Source organism: Nicotiana tomentosiformis, chromosome 5 (genome assembly GCF_000390325.3).
Source record: "Nicotiana tomentosiformis chromosome 5, ASM39032v3, whole genome shotgun sequence".
Classification (NCBI taxonomy): Eukaryota; Viridiplantae; Streptophyta; class Magnoliopsida; order Solanales; family Solanaceae; genus Nicotiana; species Nicotiana tomentosiformis.
In genome coordinates, this window is record NC_090816.1 from 131,165,677 (window position 1) to 131,185,247 (window position 19,571).

Below are 19,571 nucleotides of genomic sequence, written 5' to 3' on the forward strand. Positions count from 1 at the left end.
GGACTTCGAGGTCTGCGGACGCGACAGATATACCTTAAAGTCTCCAAAGTTGTCTCGACTCACGGGTAATGCGGCTGATAACGAGCACCTGAATATGCACACAAAACATGTGCAGAAGAGTAGCATGAGTACACCACAATTCGTACCCAGTAAGTGCCAAGCCTAACCTCGGTCGAGTAGTGACGAGGTCAGGTCAGGCCCACTGGTATATAATAAATAAAGCAGGAGAATATAACAGTATAATAAGAGACTGGAGTTCAACAAAGAAAACACAATGAAATAACAGTACAACACGCAGAAAATAAACAACAGGGGACCTATTGAGATACCGTCTCATAGTCCCAAAAGTAAATATGTAGGGAGAACTCCCGAGGCACTGCCTCGTAGTCTCAAAAGTAAATGTGCAGGGAGAACTCCCGAGGTACTGCCTCGTAGTCTCAAAAGTAAATATGCAGAGGGATCTCCCGGGATACCGTCCCGTAGTCCCGAAAGTAAATACACAATGCAGACAATTACATATGATAGGTATAAGAAGAAAATCTACAGTTTAGACTAACTACAAGTCAAGAAAAGAAGCAGGAATTCACTAAGCATGCTGCAAAGAGTTCAGTTAAGCAATTAAGACACGTTGACATGTTAATCTAGGCTAACGGGGTAACTACACATGCTAGTATACTCAATTAAGGTGAAAACATGAAATTACTCAGTAAAAATTAGATTTTGCAACAAATAGCCCGTGTACGCACTCGTCACCTCGTGTACACGGCGCTCACATATCATATCAGTATCAAATCCTAAGGGGAATTTCCCCCACACAAGGTTAGGCAAGCCACTTACCTCGAACCAAGCTCAATCAATCGGTAACAATGTCTTTTCCAAGAATATCCGACTCCGAATGGACCAAATCTAGCCAAAATCAATTACATACCATAAATACAACTATAAGAAGCTAATCTAATTAATAAAATCAAAGCTAAAGCAAGAAATTAAAAAATCATCCCAAAACGCCTCCCCGGGCCCACGTCTCGGAATCGGGTAAAAGTCACAAAATATGAACACTCATTCACTCACGAGTCTAACCATACTAGAATTACTTGGATCCAACCTCAAATCACCTTCCAAAACTCAAAATTTTTGTCTATGAAGTTTCTACCATTTTTCCCAAAATTTCCAACTCAAATCCCTAATTAGATGATCAAAATAGAAATAGATTCATGAAATATAGTCCAATCCAAATTAGAATCACTTAACCCAACAATCTTCTTGAAGAAACCTCAAAAAATCGCCTCACACCTAGCTCTCAAAGTCCCAAAATCAAAATGGGAATCAAACCCTCGAAATCCTATTTTCTTCCCAATTATTCCGCATCTGCGGACCTACTGTTGCACCTGCGACACCGCACCTGTGGAATTTCCCTCGCAGGTGCGGAAATGACTTAAAGCGGATGGGTCTAAATCTGTGATGAAGGGGCCGCACCTGCGTGTGCACGCCTACGGGAACAGGTCCGCTTCTGTGGTCTCACTTCGCACTTGCGCTCCTTTGGCGCATCTGCGGGCATCGCAGATGCTGAAGATTGCCTCTCACCTATGACCCCTGAGCACCTATCCCACTCCGCTTCTGTGATAGACCTTGCGCACGTACGATCCCGCACATGCGGTCTCCCCACCGCAGGTGCAAAAATACCAGAAACTAAAAACTTCTGCCTAAGTCCAAATTCAAACCGTGAAGCATCCAAAACACACCCGAGGCCCCCGGGACCTCAACCAAACATACCAGCTAGTCCTATAACACCATACGAACTTAGTCAAACCCTCAAATCATATCAAACAATGCTAAAAATATGAATCATCCTCCAATTCAAACTTAATGAACTTGAAACTTTAAATTTCTACAACCGATGCCGAAACCTATCAAATCACATCCGATTGACCTCAAATTTTGCACACAAGTCATAATTGACATTAGGGACCTACTCCAACTTTCGGAATTGGAATCCGACCCCGATATCAAAAAGTCTACTACCGGTCAAAATCTTCAAAAATTCGACTTTCGCCAATTCAAGTCTAAATCAGATATAGACCTCCAATTTACAGTCCAGATACGCTCCTAAGTCCAAAATCACCCAACGGAGCTAACAGAACCGACAAAACTCCAATCTGGAGTCGTCTTCACATAGTTCCAACTACAGTAAAAAAATCCTAAGAATTAAGCTTCTGTTTAGGGACTAAGTGTCCCAAAATCACTCTGAAACCACAAAAACAACCTCCCAGTAAGCCACATGATCAGAAAATGGTATGGAGGAAATAGTAAACAGGGGATCGGGGCTATTACTCTCAAAACGATCAGTCGGGTCATTACATCCTCCCCTTCTTAAAATAATTGTTCGTCCTCGAAAGAGTATAGAGACAAACTTGAAGTGGTGAAAACCCCTCCACTGAACCTTTACGGAAGCAATGTTCTTTGACCTTAGCTTTCTGACATGCCTGTCCAAAATAGCCACTGGCTCCTCAACATAAGATAAATCCTTGTCCAACTGGACTGAGCTGAAATCCAATATATAAGCCGGGTCACTGTGATACTTCCGGAGCATAGAAACATGGAATACCGGATGAACTCATGCTAGACTGGGAGGTAAGGCAACCTCATAAGCAACCTCCCCAACTCACTGCAACACCTCAAAGGGACCAATGAACCTTGGGCTCAGCTTGCCCTTCTTCCCGAACCTCATAACGCCCTTTATAGGTGAAACCCATAACAAGACCCGCTCTCCAACCATGAATGCAACATCGCGAACCTTCCGGTCCGCATAACTCTTCTGTTTGGATTGGGCTGTGCCAAGTCGATCCTGAATCACCTTCACCTTATCCAGGGCATCCTGAACCAAGTCTGTACCCAATAATCTAGCCTCGCCCAGCTCGAACCAACCTACTGGGGACAGACACCGCCTACCATACAGAGCCTCATATGGTGCCATTTGGATGCTCGACCGATAACTATTGTTGTAAGCAAACTCCGCAAGTGGCAAGAACTGATCCCATGACACTCCAAACTCCATCACACATGTACGGAGCATATCCTCAAATATCTGAATAGTGCGCTCGGACTGTCCGTCCGTCTGTAGGGTGAAATGTTGTGCTCAGCTCCACTTGAGTATCCAACTCATGTTGTATGGCCCTCCAAAACTGTGATGTAAACTGTGTACCCCGGTCAGGGATGATAGATACCGGTACGCCATGAAGCCTGGCGATCTCGCGGATGTAAATTCGAGCCAACTTCTAGGAAGAATATGTGGTCATCATAGGAATGAAATGAGCTCACTTGGTCAGCCTATCCAAAAATACCCAAACTGCATCAAACTTTCGTTGAGTCCGTGGAAGCCCAACAACGAAATCCATAGTGATCCGCTCCCACTTCCACTCCGGAATCTCTAACTTTTGAAGCAAGCCACCTGGCCGCCGATGCTCATACTTCACCTGCTGGCAATTTAGATACCGAGCTACATATTCCACTATGTCCTTCTCCATTCTTCTCCACCAGTAATGTTGTCTCAAGTCCTGATACATCTTTATGGCACTCGGATGAATGGAGTATTGCGAACTGTGAGCCTCCTGGAGAATCAACTCACGCAATCCATCGATATTGGGCACACATAGCCTGCCCTGCATCCTCAATGCACCATCATTTCCAATAGTGACCTCCTTAGTATCACCGTGCTGAACCGTGTCCTTAAGGACAAGAAGATGGGGGTCATCATATTGACACTCCATGATACGATCATAAAGAGAAGACCGAGAGACCACACAAGCCAATACTCGACTCGGCTCAGAAATATCCAATCTAACAAACTGGCTGGCTAAGGCCTAAACATCCAACATCAATGGCCTCTCTGCTGCTGGTAGATATGCAAAGCTCCCCAAATTTTTCGCCCGGCAACTCAAAGCATCGGCCACCACATTGGCCTTCCAGGGATGGTACAAAATGGTGATATCATAATCCTTAAGCAACTCCAACCACCTCCATTGATGCAAGTTAAGATCCTTCTATTTGAACAGATGCTGCAAACTCCGATGATCGGTGTAGATCTCACAAGGGACACCGTACAAATAGTGTCGCCAAATCTTCAAGGCATGAACAATAGCTGCTAACTCAAGATCGCGGACATGATAGTTCTTTTCATGCACCTTCAGTTGTCTGGACACGTAGGCAATCACCCTACCACCCTGTATCAACACCGTACCGAGACCAATCCGCGATGCATCATAATATACAGTATAAGACCCTGAACCTGTAGGCAATACTAATATTGGGGCTGTAGTCAAAGCTGTCTTGAGCTTTTGAAAGCTCTTCTCACATTCCTCTGTCCACCTGAACGGAGCACCCTTCTGGGTCAGCCTGGTCATACGTGCTGCAATAGATGAGAAACTCTCTACAAATCGACGGTGATACCCCATCAAACCAAGAAAACTCCGGATCTCCGTAGCTAAGGAGATCTGGGCCAACTCTGCACTGCTTCAATCTTCTTCGGATCCACCTGGATCCCATCACTCGATACTACATGACCCAAGAATGCCACTGAGTCTAGCCAAAACTCACACTTTGAAAATTTTGCATTTAACTTCTTTTCTCTTAAGGTCTGAAGCACAGTCCTCAGGTGCTTCTCATGATCCTCCCGAGTCCGGGAGTATACCAGAATGTCGTCAATAAAAATAATGACGAATGAGTCAAGTTAAGGCCGGAACACACTGTGCATCAAGTGCATAAAAGTTGCTGGGGCATTGGTCAGCCCAAAAGACATCACAAGGAACTCGTAGTGACCATACCGAGTCCTGAAGGCAGTCTTCGGGATATCTGGCTCCCGAATCTTCAACTGATGATAGCCTGAACGTAAGTCAATCTTGGAAAACACTCTGGCACCTTGTAACTGATCAAATAGGTCATCAATACGAGGCAAAGGATACATGTTCTTCACTGTAACTTTGTCCAGCTAGAGATAATCAATGCACGTACACATAGAACCATCCTTCTTCTTCACAAACAAGACAGGAGCACCCCAAGGTGACACACCGGGCCGAATGAAGCCCTTATCAAGAAACTCCTGTAACTTCTCCTTCAACTCAGGAGGAGCCATATGATATGGAGGAATAGAGATGGGCTGAGTGCCCGGCAACAAATCAATGCCAAAATCAATATCTCTATCAGGTAGCATGCACGGAAAATCGGCTGGAAACACATCTGAAAAGTCCCTCACTACTGGGACTGACTCAACTGTAGGGGTATCAATACTGACATCTCTCACATAAGCTAGATACGCGGCACACTCCTTCTCAACCATTCATTGAGTTTTAAGAAATAAAATAACTCGGCTGGGAGTATACTCTAAGGTACCTCTCCACTCTAATCGTGGTAGACCTGGCATAGCCAGCATCACAGTATTAGCATGACAATCAAGAATAGTATAATGGGGCGACAACCAGTCCATGCCAAAGATAACATCAAAGTCTACCATGCTGAGTAATAATAAATCGGCTCTGGTCTCAAAACCACTAAGAGCAACCAAACACGACCGATACACACGGTCCACAACAAGAGAATCTCCCACATGAGTAGACACATAAACAGGGAAACTCAAAGAATTTCGAGATACGCCCAAATACGGGGCAAAATAAGAGGACACATAGGAATAAGTGGAGCCTGGATCAAATAAAACTGACGCATCTCTATGACAGGACGGAACAATACCTGTAATGATAGAGTCAGAAGCAACTACCTCTGTACGAGCAGGAATAGCATAATATCTTGCCTGGCCTCCCCCTCTAGGGCGACCTCGACCTCCCTGACCTCCATCTCTAGCTGGCTGAGCAGGTGGGGTAGTAGTTGGTGCTGGAATCATAGCCTGAGGACCCGGTGGAACACGTGGTGGATGAGAAGTCTACGGAGGTGAACCCCTCCTAAGTCTGGGGCAATCCCTCACCATATGGCAAGTGTCGCCACACTCAAAACAACCCATCGGAAGGCGTAGCTATATTTCATGAATCTATATTCATTTTTGGTAATTGGATTGTGAATTTTAAAGAGAAAATTGGAGATTTTGTCTAACATTTTATAGAGTGGATTTTTGAGTTTTGAACATCGATTTGGAGTCGCATTTGAGTGAAACTAGTATGGTTAGACTCGTAACTAAATGGGTTGTCTGATTTTTTAAGTTTTGTTAGGTTCCGAGGTGCCAGCTCGGGTTTGACCTTTTTGTTGACTTTGGGATTTTGATTAAAGATTCGACCTTTATCACTTGAAATTGTTTCCTTAGGCACTATTTGATGTGTTTGAGTTACTTTTGGCTAGTTTTGAGTCGTTCGGAGGTTGGTACACGTGGAATGGCATTTTTGGTGCATTATTTAGCTTGCTCGGTGTTGGATTTGGCTTGTTCGAGGTAAGTAACACTTCTAAACTTTATGTTGAGGGTATGAACCCCTGAATATGTGTGATATGTGTTTGGTGTTAAGGTGACGCACATGCTAGGTGATGGGCGTATGGGTGTGTACCGTGTGAATTGTGACTTGGTTATTTCTGTGGTACTGTGTAGTTACCTAATCTTATTTGTATCTATGAAATCTCTATGTGCTAGAGTAATTGAGTTGTGATCCATGTTGAAAACCATGTCTAGGCTATATTTTACTTGTTGGGACCCACTGAGGTCATTTCAATTGTTGAGTTATTTGCTTACATTGCAATTATATACTCAGTCATACGCATTCATTTGCATATCATATATCAGTGCTCTGTTACCATTTATTAATACATCACATCATCATTTTTGGGCTGATTTTTATGGCATTGTGAGCCTGAGAGACTATGGATATTGATGACTGAGTGAGGCCGAGGGCCTGTTTGTGAGGATGTTTATAGGATCGAGATGCACGCCGCAATGCATATTATTGATTCAAGATGGGATCGGGTTGCACACCGCAGCAGGTATTATTGATTCATGATGGGATCGGGCTGCACGCCACAGCAGGTATTATTGATTCATGTCATGATTGGCTTATTATAGTGATTGGTCTAGATCTGCCCCTCCGGACTCTGTACACCCACAGTGAGCGCAGTTGCTATTGATATTTGGGCTGGATCTGCCATGTACAGTACTGAGTGTCTGAGTGTGAGGATTTATTTATGTTTGGGTTGGATCTGCCTTAGGCTGGATCTGCCATGTACAGTGCTGAGTGACTGAGTGTGCTGAGTATTGAGCCTGATGAGTAGGAGTGCAAGATAGTGAGATCAAGTACTCTGAGAGTGGGAGTACATGAGTTCACCACTGAGATGCATTGCATTTGACATGCATACTTTAGATGCATGCATAGATATGCATTTTTCTCATACTATACGGTATTGCATCATTCATGACTTCACATACACATTGACATATAGGCATAGAGATGCATTTTCCTCATGCCATTTGAAAATGAAATATTTATCTGTTGAAAAGTTTTGGAAAAAATTACAGCTTTACAAACTTACTCATACTTTGGTGATTTCGGTAAAAGATTTGGATTTTCACTGATATACTTGAAAAGTAATTTTCCGAAACTGTGAACCAGTTGAGCATTATATCTCTGAGTTACTTCTTTTATCATCTTTATTATGTTGTTATGAACTGTTGTCGGCTATTGATTTTGGACTCCGACCTTTGTTCCATCTCGTCACTAATTTCAACGTAAGGTTAGGTTTGTTACTTATTGAGTACATGTGGTCAGTTGTACTCATACTACACTTCTTCACCTTGCGTGCAGATATTGGATACTGATTTTGCTGAGTACGGTGGAAGCTGGATTTGAAGATGTACCTGCGTTTCGGTCATAGCTGCCTCATGATCTTGGTAGCTTTAGAATTTTGAATTTGTTCGTGTATATTTCAAGCCGATGACGTAGTTTATTTCATATCAGCTTTGTAAATTCTAAATCTTAGAAGCTCACTATTTGTACTACCGGTCCTTGAAAATTCTTGTATAATAGTTCAGTTGTATCACTGTTTCTTCTCTTAATGAATCTCATTTGAATTGGTTTATTATTATCTGGCTTACCTAGCGGGTTGGGTTAGGTGCTATCACGGCTAGTTAAATTTTGGGTCATGACAATAATAGATGTATGGAGGAGTGGAAATGGCTGCTGAGAAGTGTAATTTCCGCATGGAGGAGTAGAAGTGGATACTGAGAAGTGTAATGGTTGCATAAGGTCTGTACAAAGAGACTTTTAGTCCTACTAGGAAGAGGAATATCTATTATAACTCTCCATATATATTTCTTGTATGCTAACCCTACATAAAACAAACAAACTGAAACTACTATCACATCTAAGCATAACGATGGATAGGATGTCGATCAACAAAGTTGTTGAACAGCCACTCTATAGTTCACCCGTTAGTCATAATATTTTGTACCAAGATCTTAAGCATGACTTTACTATGCCGAAGCGTGAGGTTAATGAATTGCTTGAGAGGCTGGTTTGTGACTCAAGCATTGATTACCTAAAAAGTGTCATGTTGGAGGAGCATCCGCGAACTTCAATTTATACTATGCTTGATGATATGCCCACACCATCCATCCAGAACGGAGGCAAGAGCAATTCTATTATTATTATCACTAGTGACATTGAATCCGCCTCCAAGACCACCAACTCTCTCTCTCTCTCTCTCTGTGTGACCCAGAATATTGAGAAGTCCATACATTATGAAGTTTTCTCTCAAATTATCTTTTGCTTATGGTGATATTTTTCTAATAGTCTATGAAGTTGTCTACCCCTTATGGTGATGTTTTTATTGATCTTATTATGTTTTGGTGATGTTATGAAATCTCATATTAATGAAACTATATTATTATATTTTTGAATCTTTATTTTTTTACTTAAAGGATCGTTTGATGCATATTAACAAAACAGCCCAATTGTCTTCAAAAGTGCAATTGTTCGTTTGATGCCTAATGCAATGAAAGAATTACGAGTATCAAATGTACTAATTAATTAAGTCCTCTAAAGGTGGTCAATTTTTTGTCAAATTAAGAAATCATATTGAACCAACCTTGGATAATAGGAAAATGTATTGTCTTTCTTAGAAATATATAAAAATAATTGAAGATAGTTGAGAAGAGAATAAGTACTTACGAAGCAAACTTTCCAAGTTCTTGTTAAAAGAAGGAATTTTTGAGAGATCAATCAAACATTGTCCAAAATCTGACATTACTACATTTGTCCAGAATCAAACAAATGTGAAAAGTTCATCTAACATTTCAGACAATGTCCAAGATTTGATAAATATGAGGGATCAATGTAGTAAGATTTAAAACAGGTGCAAAATAAATTTAACGCTTATAACTACTTAACATCTAGTTAGTAGATGATAACACTTGGACACTTAGAACTAAACTTTTCAATTAACATCCAACAATATAGACAAAACATTCAGTTCATAAGGGGATAAATAGTTTTATTAATAATCAAACTGAACAATTTTCTGATATCTTCATCCGTACAAACATTTTAGGTAACAACACAGATGAATTAACATTTGTTCCATTGTCACCTTCAACCCCTACACCACTTTCATCTACAAACGAACTTGAAGATGGTTCTTCACTGTCAACATTTTCTTCTTGGAATTCATTGAATGCTGCTATGGCTTCATCGTAAGATTGGAAGGATTGGAAGATGCTTCCTTTGAAACCTATAACCATAGGATCATTCTCATACCAAGAGTTGTATAATCCGGGTCTCTTACCATGAAATACCAATACACCTTTGATGTCGATATATTCTCAACTTGACAACTTTTTTTGAATTCATTGAGCGCTATTATGGCTTCATCATACGATTTGAAAGCTTGTAAGATGCTACTTTTGACACCAGTAACCATAGGAGCACACTGACGCCAAGAGTTGTATAATCTAGGCCCCTTACCACGAAATATAATATAGACTTTCGAAATATTATTTTCCTTTCCGTCCCCCATCCTTAATCTAAACCTTAACACTAAAAGAAAGATAAAAGATGAAGAAGAAGAAAATAAAGATAGAAAGAAATGGGGGTTGGAAAAGCTTCTTAGGTGCAACACTATATATTTAAGAGTTTAGAGTTAGAAAGTGGCAAATGCAAGATGACTATAGTAGTTTAAATATATATGTATTTCCTCTGGTATACTATGTATATATTTCAATATATTTCATTTGGTATAGTATGTATACATGTGCATTGAGTGCTTTATGGAAAAGGATGTAGCCATGCATGTGTATATGTGAAAGAGGCCTTGGGAAGGTAATACAATTAAAATAATGAGAGAGAGTTGTTTGAAAAAATTGAATTGAAATAAAAATCTGCTAAAGGGTAGATATGAAAAACGAAAATGCCCAATTATCCATTATGCCCTCAAAAGCCATGCGAAGTTATCACAATACTCCCATTTGGGACATTTGCGCTTTTATTAGTGTGGCCAAATATATTTTTTGGGAAAGTATAGGAATGAAAAGTAAAAGTGAATACACAACAACAAAAGATGACTTTATGATTAAATAGATGAAACTTGATTGTAATAAAGATTACTGTTATAAATCATTTGGTGCAAAAATTGATCAAAGAAATATAAAGATAATGTAGATGATTAACTCTCTACATTAGTTTTTTTGACCTTTTCAAATCTCAAAGAAAATAAATGAACTGAATATATCTTATTTATCTTTCCAAAGATGTTGAACAATAGGAATGGAATAATCAATATTCCAATCCTAAAGGAAATAAAAATATTACCTCCTATGTCTCAAATTATCTGTAGTATTTCTATTTTACACGCCCCTTAAAAAATATTAATTAGGAGAAAGGTTGAACTATTTCACCTTTATTTATGTCTTAAGATATAATATCTCTTTATTGAATATTTATTCTATTTATGTGTTATTTCTATGTTCAAGAACAATTATTAATAAGTGTAAAATGAAAGATGTAATTTATTTTGTCTTGAACTTCTAAAATGATAAATAATTTGAGATAACTATTTTTAGAAAGCACGATAGATAATTTGAGATGGAGGAAGTAGTTCTCTTTACCACCTCCTCTTCCCAATATGGAAAGTTGATTGCTTACTCTAATGGGATTCTTGATAGATTATCATTTTACTATAGTTTGTTGGTTTATGCGTGATTTTTTATTTTTTAGTCAATGAATAATAACTTTTTTTCCCTATGACAAATTGGTCATATTTTCGATCAATGTCTCATTCCTTTTGACTTGAATATGGTTCCAGATATCTCTCTTATTTATTCAACCAAAAGAAATTGGAATAGTAGTTAAGGGACGCGGCCATAATTTACATAGTTCCAAGCCAACGGGAAACATGGAAGAAGTTTTCTAGATTTGTGTGATGTCAATAATATTTGAATGTACCTCTACATTAATGGTTTCTGTTCTATTTCTTTTGAAAATGAGAGAAGAATGTGCACACCCATGTGTGTGAATTGAATTACTTGATCCACAAATACACAAGAGCAGCTTGTTGAAGTTATCTCTCTCATTAACTTATTTGATTTTATAAACAAGCTAAACATGTATGGTTGGTAATCATAAAATGTTTTTTTTAATGTATTAGATAGTGTGTTAGGTTACGGATTGGATGAACAAAGTTAATTCCGTGTAATTTACGGGTCATGATTTCGAGCCGTAAAATCATAGCATCAAAATAGGCTGCCTACACCATACAACCTATCATACAACCTAAGAGTACGGTCCTTTCCGAAACCCTTCGTGAATACGAAATGTTTCATGACATTTTTTCTTAATTATGTTTCTGGTCTCTGGTTTATAATGTTTCAAAGAAAAAAGAAACAGCTTCGAATCCAAATTATGCTATACATCATAATATCTGTTTCAATTAAAATATCAAAATTCTTATGTGGTCATTTTATTTTACTTTTCCCATTTATGCTACATTGTATTCATCTTATGTTATGTGCAAAAGGAAATTCAAAATTAAGATCTTGACGATCACTGGTCAAGGTCCAGAACGACCCAAGGTTTGGACCAAGACTGGACTAGTCCCTCAAATGAAAGCTGGACGGCCCGTTTCGTAAAGCCCATTTCATTTTCACTTCCTTCTTTGTATTATAACTGAAAATAAAATTTATGAACAAATAAGGACCCATTTGGTCATAGATTTTGCCAATTTATTTTGGCAAATACATGTTTGTTCATAAATTTTATCCATATTTTGGCAAATTCCCAAATCCCAAAACCAGCTTTGGACCAAAATATTACAATTACATTTTTAAAAAATTACTCCAAACTTTTGTATTTTATAATAGAGTCCACCATTTATTATTTTGTAACAATGCTGCTTTGTCTTCTCGGTCATCTGATAGTGTATTATGTAGTTCATTATAAAAATGATAATTATACCAAATTTATTTATGTATAGAACTATGGTTTGTGACAATGATTATGAATGTTATTGATGAATGTACTATTGGGTATTTGTGATAGTTTTTAGAACTTGTGGGTATAAGTCATGTTTCATGTTTTTTCAAAAAAAAGTGAAATATGTTTTGAAAACTGATATCCAAAATACATTTTCATCTTCAAACCAAACTTCACCAAAATCAGATTTTTCAAAAAAAAATTGGGAATCTATGGCCAAACGCTAGCTAAGTAAAATGAATGGACCACATAAAAAAGAAAAACAAATAAAACAGAAAATATAATCATTTCATATTAAATCCAACTGCATTTAATTTAGAGAAATCTAATATGGCGGAACTCAATAACTGGGGGGGGGGGGGGGGGGGGATAAGATAAAATTAGTTCCAAGAAGAGCATTCATTCTACAGCAGGTGATAGTAGTTCCTCAATAGAAATGGAAGAATAAATGAATAAATTACATGAAATGACACCTATGTTTTCCTTTGCAGTTGACAAACAAGAATCAATCTTCGCCCTCTTTAGGGGTAACAAGTGCTAAAAAATGTTCCTTGATAGGTACAAAAGATCACATACAATACACAAGAAAAAATCTCTCATCATCTCAATCTCGGAGGCTTTGCATCGATTAGGACCCGTCTCCCACGCCCAGAAACACGAAGAAAGAACGATCACAAACTGTGTAAGCAAGTTATTTACAACATTAAGCTCTTTCTAAACCTGATTTTATCGTATGCCTATTTCCGGTTTAGTACTTGATAACATGATGACGCAGCCAGAGTTCATACATGACCATATGAAAGGCATCATGTCTTATAGGAGGTGAATTCCACTGGAAATGCTTCTGGACCTGATAAGGAGAAGATTAATCGTTAGAAAGTTACTATAATTTGCATTTTTTCACATTCACTAATACATTATTCAAGCAATGACATGAGAAAGCTTTTCCATTTCAGGCATAAATACACTTCCAATCAAGAGTGGGTTGCTCTAGTGGTGAGCACCCTCCACTTCCAACCAAGAGGTTATGAGTTCGAGTCACCCCAAGAGCAAGGTGGGGAGTTCTTGGAGGGAGGGAGCCGAGGGTCTATCGAAAACAGCCTCTCTACCCTAGGGTAGGGGTAGGGGTAAGGCCAGCGTACCAACTACCCTCCCCAGACCCCACTAATGGGATTATACTGGGTTGTTGTTGTTGTTGTTGCATAAATACACTTGGGCTATTCCAGACCAAGTTTTAATGATGCTACTCACCTTTACTAAATTGTTGTGCAAAGTCACAAATTCTTCTTGTGTGATGTTCTTGAGTATTTGCTTTAGTTCATATACATCCTTCTCCCTCAGTATGACCGCAAATTTATTCCAATCGAGAATGTCATTGAATGGCAAGTCATAGTAATCAGAGAGTATCACTGCAGTATGACCCAAAGGTGTGGAGATTTAGGCAGCAATTTAGTGAAAGTAAAACAATCAGAATAAATCTACCAATTAAACTAACTTGGTGGCCAAATTACTTCCGCACAACCTTCCCTCACCCATCACCTCTGGGACACCACCTATAAGGGATCCCTTATCTTTTGTCTTTTCTTAAGAGAAAGAAGACTTGACTAAGACGTGACTGAACTGTTTTGGTGATCTCGGTAACAAAATTGCACTTGCAATATTTCATTTTCGTAGTAAAAAGAAGTAAAACATCACCTCTTAACATTGAGCTCATTTCATTCATTTTTTTCCTTTGTAATTTCACTTGTTTCGACATGACAGTTTTGCTCAATTTACATAAGTTCCTTCCAAGTCATAGTGATACATAAAGTAGTGAACAACAAGTTGGAGAAAGGGAAAACAGATAAGGAATGACAGAAAAGGGGTAGAGGGGGGCAGATAATTTGTCCATAAACTTTGGAGAAAGGGAATACAGCTTAGGAATGACAGAAAACGGGTAGAGGGGGCAGATAACTTTTTGAGGAGGAGGGGGCAGATAATTTGTCAATAAACTAACTTAAATAATGAAGTGGACTGAAAGTAAAACAATTTTGAGTGCAAAAAAAAACAATTCATTTTACTATATTCTGTTTCTATGTAGCATGGCACCTGTAGACAACCGAAAATATAATCATAGAGAAAAAGGTAGCTCATCAAACAGTTGACCTTCCTCCTACTTATAACTTAAATAAAAAGCAATAGCAACCGCAGGATGTGTAAGCAGTTACTGACCAATTCAGAACCAAGCAAGACTCAGTTGTTCCATGCAAAACAGAATTTGTAAATGATGATCAAAGACTTGGTTTCACTCAATATCCTATATGCGTTTCTTATCCTATTTTAAGGCTAATCATGATTTCAGGTCTAATTACCACATGAACCAAGAAGCTACAAAAAGGTAGTCATTCTAAGAAGAAATTCCACCATAGCTCAACTTGGTGTTGTGGCAAGTCCTTACCAGGAACACATCCATAATGTATTGAGTCTGCTATACGAGCACTATTAACCTGTGAACCACCAGGACATATGCAGAACTTTGTCCTGTAAAATCTCTTTTGATAAACAAGAGGTCCTGTAGCCCTGTTTATCCTGTTGTTAGAAATATCAAGTTCTGTGTCATTTTCCCATTGACGTGCCAGGATAACCCTGATTTTAGAGTTCCTATGACCTGCCCAGAAACCCAAAGTTGTCCTGTAAAGTAGGATTACTGTTAGTGGCATGCAATCCTTAATTGTATAACTTTGGACAAGCTACACAAATATATAGTGAAAGATGACAATTCATAAGTGACAAGCAAGACAAAAGTTAATGAATGCAAATACCAAATCCATCAATACAGAAAATAGTTCACGGGAAAGACCTATGGTGGTTGTGGGTGTGTGTGTGTTTGGGGGGGGGGATGAATATGTTCCTTCTAAAGCCTCTACCTCAAGGAATAAGATTGGTTGGAGTGCGTTTTTTCAAATATGATGCTCCAAACTGTATTAAATTTAGGGAATGAGTTGTTGAGAGCAGAAGACCAATATGCAATAGGAGGATAAGACAACCACATATAGACTGACCGCTTTTCTGTTAGAACACTTTGAAAAATCCTCTCAAAGCACATTGGACTGACATTTGTCCTTCAATGTATCTATCAGTACTTGCATGGAAAGTAAGCACAGATGAAGCACCTACCTCTTATTGGGAGGTCCGTGGATTTGTACAACATCACACGTCTGAAGATTTATCAGTAAAAGCTTGATAACATATAAGGGCACCAGATTTTTTCCCATAGAACTGATTACTGAGGGACTTATCTGGTTAAAAGGCTAAGGTTGTATTGGGACCCTAAGAACAAGATAGAACTACATGATCAATCTAAGACAAATGGCCACAAAAGTTCTCAAAGATAGGCACACACAAAAAGGAAAGTTGACATAAAAGATAGTAATAAAGAAGAAGGCATATACAAAGCGAAGCCAAAGATATGATAGATGCAAGTATGCAACCATGTGAAGCATAATTACAAGATAATGTACACAAGATGCAGTTGACAATTACTGCAACAATTATTCGAAACAGAATTGCTTGAATTAAAACTTTGAGGAAAGGTAAAGAGCATGTGGTTCTTCAAGGAAGCAAAAGTTAGTAAAAGCAAATATCGCCCCCCACCCCCCCACCCCCCCCAAAAAAAAAAAAGAAATCAAGAATTTTTGAATACCATCTCCTCGGAAAGGACTGAAACGTCCATTATACTATGGAAAGTACTGAAAATGTGGAATTATAGGCTAAACTATGTGGACTATAACAACAAGATACTAAAAATAATTCAAAGGTAAAGACAAAAACTTTCCTTTTTAAACATTGCACTGGGACAAGTAAAAGGAAAAGAATGGGTATTCAGCTTGGAGAAAATGGCTATGTATAGTCATTCTTTCATCTTTTAATTTTTCCATTGTTAATAGCGTAATTCAAATGTTATGGGGAAAAAATATTAAGCATGGATGGCAGTAACACTAGGGACCAGCTTGAGAGGAAGAGTATGCAAAAAGCTACTCCATAAAAGAACTGTAGCCTCTACCATATAAACTGTCACTACACTGGTGCAGCGAATTTGTTTCCTCCATCCTTGGCTAAGTGAAAACGTAGGCTTCCACTATTCACATTGAAATTACCACGTTGATGTGTCAACAAAACAAAGAAACAACTCAAGATTAAGAAATACAGAATGAAATTTTTATATAAAGTGAATGGTCAGGTCTTTAGCACATTTTTATCCAAACACGACTACCTGTTCTCGATGTCATTTCCTCCAGCTGGAAGGGCAAATGGCTGCAGGACTTGCGGAAGAGCAACATCTTTGTGTGGAATATATCCAACATCATAGCTAGGGGAGCACACAACTCGAATTGCATTCTTTACAAGTAAGGGATGTCCTTCAGTTGCCCTGACACCAACATCATGACAGGTAACAAAGAAGTGATCTGCACCCATGGTTCTATTCCAATAGGGGTATTTGGCTATCAAACTATCAACATAGTTCTGGACAATTATGGTCATGTTCTCGTATGATGTGCCCTGCATTTCACCAAGCAATAATCTTCTAATACAATACATCAAGAGTCCCAGAAGTCAGGTATATTGGATCCACCAATCTTAAATAGTATAGGTATTTCAATTTTTTTGTTACAAAAGCTAGGATCAAAGATACACACTTAGATTATGAGCTAAAAGTATACATCCCAAAAGCAGAGTTTAGCTTGCTGTACTTTGTAAAGTTTCCCAATTGGTGATTAATGAAAATAGTTAGTTACCAAAAAAAAAAAAAAAAGGTATACATCCCCGAAAAAGTATGAGACTTTTCAATGTTAGCACATAATGATAATCTTTATAAACCAAGAACCATAATACTACTAAGAGTATAAGAAGCACAGTATGAGACTTTTTCAATATTGGCGCAGAGTGATAATCTTTATAAACCACGAGCTTGTACACTACTAAAGTACAACAAGTAGCATGTTACGTGGATATACAAACAATAGAAAAGAGAAAAACCTGTCCACATTAAGTGCAAAGGGAGAAGTGACATTACTCCGCACACCACAACTTCTAGTTTCCTTATAAAATAGAAAACTCTGTTCTCAGCATTTCTTGCTGCATTCCAGCTAACAGATAACAGATAATACTATGTTTTAACTCTCTCTCTTTTGGAGCAGGTATATGTTTAACTCTAATCTTATGATACGCCAACTCAAATATGGACATCTAATTAAGGACTGAGGGAGTAATAAACTTCTATTATTTCCAATTTGAGTTCATTCATATTTCATATGACATGCATTAGTTATCCAATAATCTTCTGGCATGGATTGGCGTTCCCCACAAAGCTATCAATAGCATCTCCATGCCACAAAACCTTATCATCAGCATCTCCATGGAAGAAAAGAAAAAGAGTTCTTTTCAAATAATTCTGATTGCCTCATCACTATGCTGGAAAAACTAGTACATTTAGCTACCATACCCCACATTAATAGATGCTGCAATTCAGCTGCTGATCCCTAAGAAGAAGATTTGCACTATAGCCAACAATAACATCCGAAATCACAATACTTCTCATTCCTGCACTCTCTCTAGCGTACTATCCAACTGAATTAAACAAAATTTAATATCATGTCCTTCACTCCCTGTTGACCGATCTGTCAGTCCTGCTTACCATCCTTAGCTAAGAGAAGAGCAAATACTTTTCAACCTTGTTAAGCCAATTGACTCTTAAGAATAAACTTAACCACCTGATCCCACAGTATAAGGTATTTATAGCCACTCTCCATTCAAAATTTTCAGCATATTAAGTAAATCAGGCATTAAACTGAACTATGTACTATAACTCTACTTCCAAAACCTAAGTATATTGATACCTTCTCAAAAAAAATCTAAGTATATTGAAGAACATCTCACATCCAATCAAAATTCAGTTCATAAACATAAAAAGATGAGGCTTTGCATATTTTAGAACATTCCATACCTTTCCTCTCATCTTATGACAAGAGATCGGAATGAAGAACAAGTGAGCCTGATCTGGATCGTCCGTAACAAACTTACTCTCTCGAATATTCTGGAAGAAATATCCCTCACTAGAATACTTCCCCGTTAGCTTCCTCGGCGTTTGATAAAACGTCTTCGGATCTCCATCTCTATATATATACACCTTAAATTTCCTCTCCATTTCCTCATAATTCAATCTAAACACTTCCGGAGAATTATACACATCCGGTACCACCTCCTCATCCGCTTTAAGAACCTTAAATCGAAAATAAAAATAAAAAGCATCAGTATGTTCTCGAGGATTCTAAAAAATTCTAGAAGGAAAGTTTAGCTGTACCTGAGATGATTGAACGAGGAGAGAGGAAGAGAGAGTTTGAGGAGGAGAATTGGGGGAGTGGAAGGATTTGAGTGAGAGATATGTGAAGGAGAGTAGCGTTAGAATGGCGAGAGAGAGGAGGGAGCTTTGGAGACTACAGTAACTGGATGCCTGTGGCTGTGGAGGTTTCGCCGCCCACATTGCCGACGGAGATGGCGGATTCCGGTGGAAATTTCCTGGGGGTGGGCGGTGGGGATGGGGGTGGGGTATGGATTTTGGGTTCGAAAGTGTTGTGTTAACTGGATTTGGGCTTTCCGTTGATTTGAAGCCTAAATACACATAAGTATTTCTACTTTTAGAATACTTAGTTTAAAACGATATTTTAAAAATAGTTAAATAAGGGTACATTAGAATACAAAACGTAGATAAATATAAAATTTCTTATTCATAACTCTTTTATGATATTGCCAAGATTCGCCAGTTAAGGGGCACCACTATATTCAATATAAATCTATCTGCTCATAAAGATCGGTACGGGAGGGTCTTTGTTAATATCTGACTATTTTTTGAATAAATTAGCATATATATATGAAGTTTTTTGCCGAAATTTCAGGGTGCCGATGACCCCTCTGCCAACCAAATCCAATTAGGAAGTTTCAGTCTTTGTTAGGATAGTATACTTCCCAAATCCAACTAAAACTTTTAATCGGTATCATATTTGTTCAATTAGATTATAGCAAGAAGCCGTAGAGAATAAACCATTGCTATTAGGTTCCCAAATCAAATAATCATGGCCTTTGTCTATTGGT

At 38.4% G+C, this 19,571-nt stretch overlaps 1 protein-coding gene across 2 annotated transcripts; it reads right to left on the reverse strand.

The window, feature by feature from the left end:
* Window positions 1-12,823: 12,823 nt before the first annotated feature.
* LOC104114099 (probable glycosyltransferase At5g03795) lies at window positions 12,824-19,061 on the reverse strand. Of its 2 annotated transcripts, XM_070175362.1 has the most exons (6): window positions 18,784-19,060; window positions 18,427-18,702; window positions 16,696-16,982; window positions 14,881-15,113; window positions 13,695-13,852; window positions 12,824-13,293 (listed from the first exon to the last, which is right to left on the reverse strand). In XM_070175362.1, the coding sequence occupies exons 1-6, from the start codon at window positions 18,961-18,963 to the stop codon at window positions 13,192-13,194; spliced, it is 1,236 nt and encodes a 411-aa protein (XP_070031463.1). In that variant the 5' UTR covers window positions 18,964-19,060; the 3' UTR covers window positions 12,824-13,191. The 2 variants fall into 2 exon arrangements, with proteins under 2 accessions (XP_070031463.1, XP_070031462.1); XM_070175361.1 differs by lacking the exon at window positions 13,695-13,852 and having other exon boundaries at window positions 13,155-13,293; window positions 18,784-19,061.
* Window positions 19,062-19,571: the final 510 nt, after the last annotated feature.

Excerpts from the sequence above, each read along its gene's own strand:
- LOC104114099 (XM_070175362.1), bottom strand. The coding sequence starts at position 18,963 with ATGTGGGCGGCGAAACCTCCACAGCCACAGGCATCCAGTTACTGTAGT. Across the intron at positions 13,853-14,880 it reads ACATTATGGATGTGTTCCTG|TGATACTCTCTGATTACTAT; the intron begins GTAAGGACTTGC and ends GTCATACTGCAG. Across the intron at positions 13,294-13,694 it reads TGCACAACAATTTAGTAAAG|GTCCAGAAGCATTTCCAGTG; the intron begins GTGAGTAGCATC and ends TCTCCTTATCAG.